General features: G+C 34.6%; 1 protein-coding gene across 1 annotated transcript; it reads left to right on the top strand.

Annotated features, from left to right (window-relative positions):
• Window positions 1-714: 714 nt before the first annotated feature.
• Window positions 715-1,325, top strand: LOC127136678 (uncharacterized). The gene is made up of 2 exons (XM_051063211.1): window positions 715-820; window positions 979-1,325. Exons 1-2 carry the CDS (start codon window positions 715-717, stop codon window positions 1,323-1,325), a joined length of 453 nt encoding a protein of 150 aa, XP_050919168.1.
• The last annotated feature ends 8,068 nt before the right edge of the window (window positions 1,326-9,393 follow it).

Raw genomic sequence — 9,393 nt, 5'->3', positions numbered from 1 at the left:
CTTTGAGTTTCAAGCGAACCAGTATAAAATTTTGTGTTTTGATTTCTGAAAAAGCTTTTATTTCCAAAACAATTCAAACCCCCCCCTTTCTTGTTTTTCTCAACCTTCAAATATGTTCTTGATCTCGTCAACAAAAGTGACGTTCAAGTTGAACTTCCAGAAAATGAAACAGATGCACAGAGAAATGTTGAACATGATCTGAGGAAGAAGGATCATAAGGCGTTGTTATACATCCATCAGTGTGTGGGTGTGAACGTGTTTGAGAAAATCGTTTATTCGACGATATCAAAGGTTGTGTGGAACACACTGGTACAGTGTTACGATGGTGATGCATTAGTGAATAAGGTGATGCTTCAGTCTCTACGTAAGCAGTATGAGAATCTTAGCGTAAAGAACAATGAGAAGGTACCTTACTACATCTCTAGCGTGATTTTGATCACAAATGAGATGAAGTCATGTGGAGAAACTCTCTCTGAAGAAAGTATCATTGAGAAGGTACTTAGATCTCTTACTCCTCAGTTTGATTAGATCGTTGTAGCAATTGAACATTCTAAGGATCTGAACACCATGAGAATGAAGAGCTGCAAAGCAGTCTAGAGGCACAAGAGTTGTGTCTGACTGAGAGAACCTCTGAGAGAGAGGTAGAGCATGCTCTGAAAGTTTCTTTTGTCAAGAAGGACCAGAAGCAGTCTTGGACAGAGGCCAAGAAAATACATGGTAGGTGTTAGGAATCAGAAGTCTCCAATTCTGATAAGAAGAAACATCATAAGGGAAGGGAGAAGCTTGACAAGAGAATGGTCCAATGCTACTGTTGTAATAGGTTTGGAAACTTTGTTAAGGACTATTGGTCAAACAAGGAAAGGAAGTCAAAAGAAGCAAACATAGTCAGAGGAGATTATGATGATGAACCTGTGTTATTGAAGGCTTATGAATCTGATGATGATGAACCTGTGTGATTGACGATTTCTGATTCTGAAGGAGACTTTGAATATGAGTCAGAGTTAGAAGATAACTCTGAATCTGAAGTCGAATTTGGTTCTGAATATGAGTCAGAATCAGAAGATGAGTCAAAATTTGAAGGTTGTGAAGAAGAGTTAGAATCTAAGAGTTCTAAAGATGAGTCAGAGTCAGGAGATGACTCTGAAGATGAAGAAGACTCTAAAGGCGAGACTGATTCTGAAGGTGAATCTAATTTTGATCCAGATTCTGATGATGATCCAGAATCTAGAGGTAATCCAATCTCTGGAGGTAGAGCTTCTGAAGGAAAAGCTTCTGAAGGTAGAGCCCCTGAAGGTGGTCCAACTTTTGAGGTTCAGAGGCCATAAAGAATATGACAAATACCGATAAGATTTTCAGAGTTTGACATGTTGCAAGATATTGAAGTAGACTCTGAGGGAGAACTCGTTTAGTGTGCCATGTTAGTAGACTCTGAACCAATGAGTACTGAAGAAGCTCTCAAGAAGAAAGTGTGGCTGAAGGTCATGAAAGAAGAACTTGGGCTTCTGAAGAGATTCGAGTTGCTAAATTGTAAGGTTGCTATCACACATGCAGAAACAAATCACAAATTGGATTCTGATTCTGAAGGTGACGATGTAGATGCACAAGTTTCAAATAGTTGGTTAGCTCTCTGAGGCAGTTGTGTAATACTAGATGTGACATTTTCTATGCGGTTGGAATGGTTAGTAGGTTCGTGAGTAAACCGAAGTGGTCTCATTACCAAACTGTTGTTAGGATTTTGATGTATATAAAGAGGACTCTGAAGTATTGAGTTTTATTCCCTTCTGGAGAGAAGACTAATTCAGAGTTGATGTGTTACACCAACTCTGAATGGTGTGGAGACATAGTAGACAAAAGAAGTACTTTTGGATATTTGTTTAAGTATTTGAGAAGTCCTACTTCTTGGTGTTCTAAGAAGCAACTAGTTGTTGCTTTGTCAACCTGTGAAGCTGAATATATTGCAGGTGTTGTAGCTGCATGTCAAGCTGTTTGGCTTCTATTTATTGCAGAATCTGAAGATCAAGGTAAACAAACCTCTGGAGCTGATGATTGGTAACAAGTCTGCAATCAATCTTGCCAATATCCTAGTGCTGCATGGGAGAAGCAAGCATATTAAGACTAAGTATCATTTTCCGAGAAGTCAGATTCAAAATGGAGTGCTAAAAGTTATGCACTGTAGCACCCAGAAGCAACTGGCTGATGTTCTGACGAAACCAATCAAGACTGATTAATTTCACCACTTAAGGGATGAAATTGATTTTAATTAGTTTTGATTAGTTAAATCCTGAATTAAGCGATGGTGTTTAAGGATAATTCATTCTTTTAGGTATTTCGCATATGTGGCATTATTATTTGTGTATATATAATATTGTAGTTGTCAACAATTGTATCCACTGAGTATTATAGTTTAGTGTGTGTGCAACCATTTTGCTGTAATCGTTTTAGCAGAGTAGTGAAAGTTTGTTATTCTCTCTTCTCTCTCTTCTTCTATATTCATCTTCTTCACCTTGTGCACAAATAGTTCTATCCAAAAACAATTTCCAAACTAGAAAAATGCTTTTGTCTTCCCCGTCTTTTACGTTTGTTGAAAATTCAGAATAAATTATATCATTACGAATAATCTAAATAGATTATACAATCGCATGCCAAATTATGACATAAATACCCGTACTCTTCAACCTATCATCTAAAGAGAGAGAATAATAAAAAAGAATCTTAAAGTCACTATAATGGATCATTTACTAACCTAACCACTTACAGATCATATAGCACATAGACAAAGCTAGATCATAGGTGTCAACTACATGAGAAATTGACTGAACCAAGTCTTCACATGTAGGATCATTGTTTTATATTACTACTAACAATGCATTAACAGACTATCAACCACAAAACTTTCAAGATAAAACCACTCAGTTACACTATATTGGTATCCATGAGCATTCTTTTAGAGTCACACTGTTTAATGTGTTATTAATACCCATTATGAAATATGATACTAATACCACTTAAATTTCTAAAAAAATATATTATTTTTTGAAGTGACATAAAGAGGCTCGAAAAAATCGATGAGAAGAATAGAAAAAAATAGATTCCAAAAATTCAATAAGTAAAGAAGAAGAAAAAGCTTAAATTGTCACAAGTTTAGTGTTTATGGTAAGTTGAGCAAAATTTTCTATTCTATTTATGGTAAAAATCTCTATACAAATCCATGAAAAATAACTATGATCATTTGACTAATATGAAATGAACAATGAAATCAAAAGAAGAATGAGTTCAATTTTAGATGGAAAAATATTTATTTATTAAAAAAATGAAAAATAAAAAAAAATAAGAATAATTTTCAATCATTCATTATCACCACTATTCCATAATTTTTTTAAAAAGATAATTAAATTTATAATAAATCAAAGATTATTTTATGTGTACATTCTTACCTTTCCTTTTCAAATTGTATTCTAACACTATACTCTTCTGAATCGTGAATGGCATAGCGAAACATATGTTCAACACATGATGGTGTCCGTTAAAGAAACGACCACATAAGTAAAATGAGTGACATGGAAAAAATCAATTCTTTTTTACATTCATAAAATTAAATTTTTGGACTACAAAAAATTCAAGTCCACCTTAACACGACAGCGACACAGATGTGATGTGAAATTTTTGCTAAGACTCATTTTCTTTTTAGAATTTTGAAATTTTTATTCAACTAATCTATTTTTTCAAAAAAAAATTCTCAAAATAATTCATTTTTCAGATTAATTCTCAAACTATCCCACTTTGAAGAGGTGACGTCAGATGAATTGGCGTCTGCTCTCTATGATAAAGAGGTGACGCCAATTGGATTGACTTATGCATATGGTGTTGTAAATCCAATTGACGCCCATGTGTAAAAAATGAGAGGAGACGCCAATTGCTCTGCCGCCTCTCTGTATTGCGTAATTTTTTTTGAAAAACAATTTACGTTTTAGATAAAAGTCAAAATCGGATCAATTGATATTAATATTAATATGCATTTACATACGAATATCATAAAGACTAATGTCGTTGACCGGAATAACCTAATTGATCTCCAGTACCACATCCCCTATCTACCCGAACGTGTGACCCTAACCTAACCTAACCTATTTCATCTGGCCAGTGTTATTCATGCGATTGTCATTGTCATTGTTCTTTGATCCATGAATATTTGATTATGACCTAGTTCATTGTACATCTTGGGCTTTGCTAGAGTTTTTGTTTCATGTTTGGCATTGTTCATCCAAGTTATGGTCATGTCCATTAATCCATGATTAGGTATTCATCAAGTTTATCAGTTAGTCTATTCCATGTCATTTTCATTAGTGTTTGGTCCATGAATCGTTGGATAGGTCCTAATCATTGTCCATTTTTGTCCTTAGGTCTTGATTCATTCAAAATTCGTGTCCATTATTTCATGTTATCATGTTCATTCATTTCAATATCTTTCATATCCATACAATTCATTTCAAACAGTCAATGCATTCAAATATCAAATATTATTTCATACAATCACATTCAAAGTCCATACATGTACAAAGACTACAAAATTGATCATTTATACAACAATTGACTTTTGGTCAAAATTGACTTTTTGCGCGATAACAACAATATTTCTAACTTATTACAATAATCAAACTGATATCATTTGATCCAAACACCACTTGCATAGCATCCTTATCATTTTTTACTCGCACCTATCCACGTAAGGCATAGAGTCTCTCAATACTTCTATTTTTTTTTGCCTTTAGATATGTTTCCGTCTAACCAACGAACTAACTCGCATCAATTTGGGTTAGGACCACGCGTTCGGGTAGCTAAGGGATGTGGTACCGGATGTCGGTTAGGCTATCCCGATCAACGAAATTCGTCTTTATGGTATCCGTATGTAAACACATATTAATATTAATATCAATTGGTCCGATTTCGACTTTTATCTAAAACGTACATTGTTTTTCAAAAAAAAAATTATGCAATACACAGAGGCGCTAGACCAATTGGCGCCTCATCTCCTTTTTTACACATGTGCATCAATTGGATTGGCAACACCATGTGCATAAGTCAATCCAATTAGCGTTGTCAGGTAGTTTGAGAATTAATCTTAAAAAATGAGTTATTTTGAATTTCTTTTTGAAAATATGAGTTATTTGAGTAAAAATTTCCAGAATTTTATATCCATTGAGAAGTTCAAGAAAATTGCCTCCAGCTTAAATTGTGTAAGATCTTTACTTAATTTTTTTTTTCAATTCACTACCACCTCCAACACTTATCAATTAGTTTATATTTTTCTTATCAAACGTATAGAGGCATAGAGGTCTTTAACTTTAATATGACAATGATTTAAATAACCTATAATTTCCTTGTCATTTCTTCTTTTTTCTAAAATTATATTTTAATTTAGAAAAACAAATGAATATATATATATATATATATATATATATATATATATATATATATATATATATATATATATATATATATGTGAAGTCATGGCTCCTTGATGATTTTGATGATTACAACATCTCTCAACAATTCTCATGTGAAAAGATCAAAAAGCTGTCAAAGACTTGAAGTGAATTGAAGTAGAGTAAAGTTTCAAGTGAAGTATATCATTTCAAAGGATCAAGTATCATCATTGGTATATCTAAAACTTTCACTAATATGATATACAAGTGTTCAAACCTTTACTCCATAATGTCTTGGTTCATGTAGAAAAACTAGAATGACTTGCATCATTTTTTCACATTCTGCAAAATTCTGTTTTTCAAATTTAAGCTTCAGTAACCGGTTACCCGTGCGTAAGTAACCGGTTACCACTGCTGCTTTTTCAAATATTTTTTACGTTGGAAGCTTCAATAACCGGTTACCCGTGGGTAAGTAACCGGTTACCGCTGACAAATTTTGACAAATTGATGCATTTCTTCATTCAAATGTTTTCTTTGCATTTCTTTGAATCATGACATTGTTTCATTCATCATACTCTTTCAAAAAGGTGTTTGTAGCAATATATAAACACCATTACTCATTTTTTATGAACACCTCCTTTTTGCAAACACTTTCAATAAAATCACTCTTATAAAAACTCAGATTTTTATCAAGTGTTCAAAAAACCTTCTTAAAGTATTCTTTGCATTAAACCTTCATATACTTTAAAAAGAATACATATCATTCAGTTTGAACACTTGTATACTACATTGAGTGAATTATTTATCCAAGGAGAAGATCAATCAAGAGAAGATTTATAGTACTACACTTTATTCAAATCATCAAAAAGATTTATTTCTGTTTGACTTGTGATCCAGGATTGTTGGACACAAGGGTTGGTGTTGCAAGAGGATTGTTCTTGCACACTTGATTATCTATATGTTAGATAGTAAGCATCACCATTGGTGTGAGTAGGCTGTACAATAATTCTAACTATAGTGAAATCTCTTTCGAGTCAAAAGGGGAGTGGAGTACCTTCCGAGTGTGATGAGAACCACTATAAATTCCGGTGTCTTTTTACTTTCCGCAATTTATTTTTCCGCACTTAAACGAAAAATAACCGACAACCGGAAACAAGATCGAAGAAATTTTTACCACCTAATTCACCCCCCCCCCCCCCCCTCTTAGGTGCATTTACAACTTACAATTGGCATCAGAGCAATTTATAGATAACTTGTTCCTAGAGATCCAGCATGGCTTCCGCAAGCATAAACCCGGTTTTCAAAGATGGTGGAAGTAGCAACAAGCCCCCACTCTTTTCCGGAGAATATTTTGATTTCTGGAAAATCAGAATGAAGGCACATCTTGAGGCCCAAGGAGAAGGTATATGGGAAGCAGTTGAAGAAGGTCCACACAAACCGGTGAATGTGGTGAATGGAGTTGGTACCGCAAAGTTGAAAAACACCTATGACGAAGATGATAGGAAAAATATTCTGAATGAGAAGAAGGCAATCAACATACTCCAAAGCGCTCTTAGTATGGACGAGTTCTTCTGTATATCTCAATGTAAATCGGCAAAGGAGATTTGGGACACCTTGGTTGAAACACATGAAGGAACCACCGAAGTGAAGAGATCGAGGCTAAACACTCTTAGTCAAGAATATGAGATGTTCCGCATGCAGCCTGGTGAATCTATAGTTGCCTTACAAAATAGATTCGTCCATCTAACAAATCACTTGATTGCTCTCGGTAAAACCTTCACCAATGATGATCTCAACCTGAAAGTCCTAAGATCTTTGACAAGAGAATGGCAACCGAAGGTGACCGCTATTTCGGAAAAGAAGAGTCTCTCAACGATGACATCCGCGTCTTTATTTGGCAAACTCCAAGGGAATTGCCTTGAAGGTTGATTCAAAAAATGACAAAGATGATGAGACGTCCGAAGATGAGAACTTTATGCTTCTTGTGAAGAAGCTTGGTAAGTTTTTTAATAAAAATCAAAATTCCTCTTATCCTAAAAAGAATAAACATTTCAGGAAAAAGGAAGCATCCACATCAATGCAAGACGTCACTTGTTATGAATATGGAAAGCAAGGTCACATAAAGCCGGATTGCCCGAAACTTGCAAAGAAAGGAGGATTCAAAGGCAAGAAGGAATTCAAGAACAAAAGGCTTATGTTGCTTGGAACGATAATGAGATAAGTTCATCTTCGGAATCGAAAAGTGATGAATGTGCGAACATGACTCTTATGGCTTCACATCACTCCGATGAAGAAATCGATGAGGTTAGTAGCAACTTTTCAGTTTATGACAATGACGCACAAGATGTTATAGATGAACTTTTAAAAGAATGCAAGACGTTGTATAAAAGTATTTCATCCCAAAAGAAATAAATTTCATCCTTAGAAGAAAAAAATATTGCTTTGGAAAAATATACTGAAAGTGAAAAACAAAAGTTGATGGATGAAAAACAAAGTCTTGTATGTAAGAATTGTGAGTCTTTATCTTTCCAAATTGTTCAACTTAAAAGAGTTTTAGAAAGATATGAAAAAGGTCAAATTGGCTTGGAGGAAATTTTTAAGCACCAAAGGTATTCTAATGATAAAAGTAGATTAGGATATTCTAAGTTTTCAAAACCAAGCACAAATGAGACCATTTTTGTTAAAGCAAGTGAACAAGTTGTTAAAGAGAAAGTAAACAATTCTAAAAGTGTGCATCAAAGTCATAAAAAGAAAATGATTGCTAAAAAGAAGAATTATGTTCCTAGATATAGAAGTCATTTTCAACCTACTTGTTTTTATTGTGGAATCAAAGGCCACACACCTAATGCTTGTTATGTGCGAAACTTTGGCGTTGCAAAAGGGCATTATGTGTGGGTTAAAAAGGGTACTAACTACCAAGGACCCAAAGCAATTTGGGTACCTAACAAAACTTGATTTTGTTTTGTAGGTATGCTTGAAGACAACTTCGAATCAATGGTATCTTGATAGCGGTTGTTCAAAGCATATGACGGGCGATGTCAACAAATTTTCACATCTATCTTTAAAGGCCAAAGGATATGTTACATACGGTGATGAAACTAAAGGAAAGATCCTTGGAGTAGGAACCATTGGAGCACCTCCTTTTACCATCATCGAAGATGTCCTTTATGTTGAAGGCCTAAAGCACAACCTTCTTAGCATAAGTCAATTGTGTGACAAAGGGTTCCGAATCAACTTCACAAAGGATGAATGTTTAATAGAACATGAAGTCACCAATGACATTTTGCTAAAAGGTAAAAGGTTTAATAATATTTTTATGACTTCATTTGATGACTCTTCCTTGAAGGTAAAATGCTTAATGACGAATAACAACGAGGCTTGGCTATGGCATAAAAGATTCACTCACATTCACATGGAGCACATGAACAAGTTGATAAAGCATGATCTAGTTGTTAGTCTTCCAAAGATTAAGTTCATCAAGGATAAACTATGTGACGCATGTCAAAAGGGAAAGCAAACGAAGACAACTTTCAAATCCAAGAATGTTGTATCTACGTCTAGGCCACTTCAACTCTTGCACATGGATCTCTTCGGTCCATCAAGAACGAAAAGCTTTGGAGGTAATGTTTACGCTTTAGTTATTGTTGATGATTTCTCTAGATATACGTGGACATTGTTTCTAGTGCAGAAAATCGATGCTTTCAAGGCTTTCAAGAAGTATGCGAAACAAATTCAAAACAAGAAGTCTCTCACAATAGTCTCCATAAGAAGTGACCACGGTGGAGAATTCCAAAACACATTCTTTAAAGATTTTTGCGAAGAGCACGGAATTTCCCACAACTTCTCCGCACCACGAACACCACAAAAAAACGGTGTCATAGAGAGAAAGAATAGATCTTTGGTGGAGCTCGCAAGAACAATGCTCAGTGACTCCAACCTTCCTAAATATTTTTGGGCGGACGCAGTTAGC

Source organism: Lathyrus oleraceus, chromosome 4 (assembly GCF_024323335.1).
Source record: "Lathyrus oleraceus cultivar Zhongwan6 chromosome 4, CAAS_Psat_ZW6_1.0, whole genome shotgun sequence".
In the NCBI taxonomy this organism is placed as follows: Eukaryota; Viridiplantae; Streptophyta; class Magnoliopsida; order Fabales; family Fabaceae; genus Lathyrus; species Lathyrus oleraceus.
This window is presented reverse-complemented; position numbering and strand designations above follow the sequence as displayed.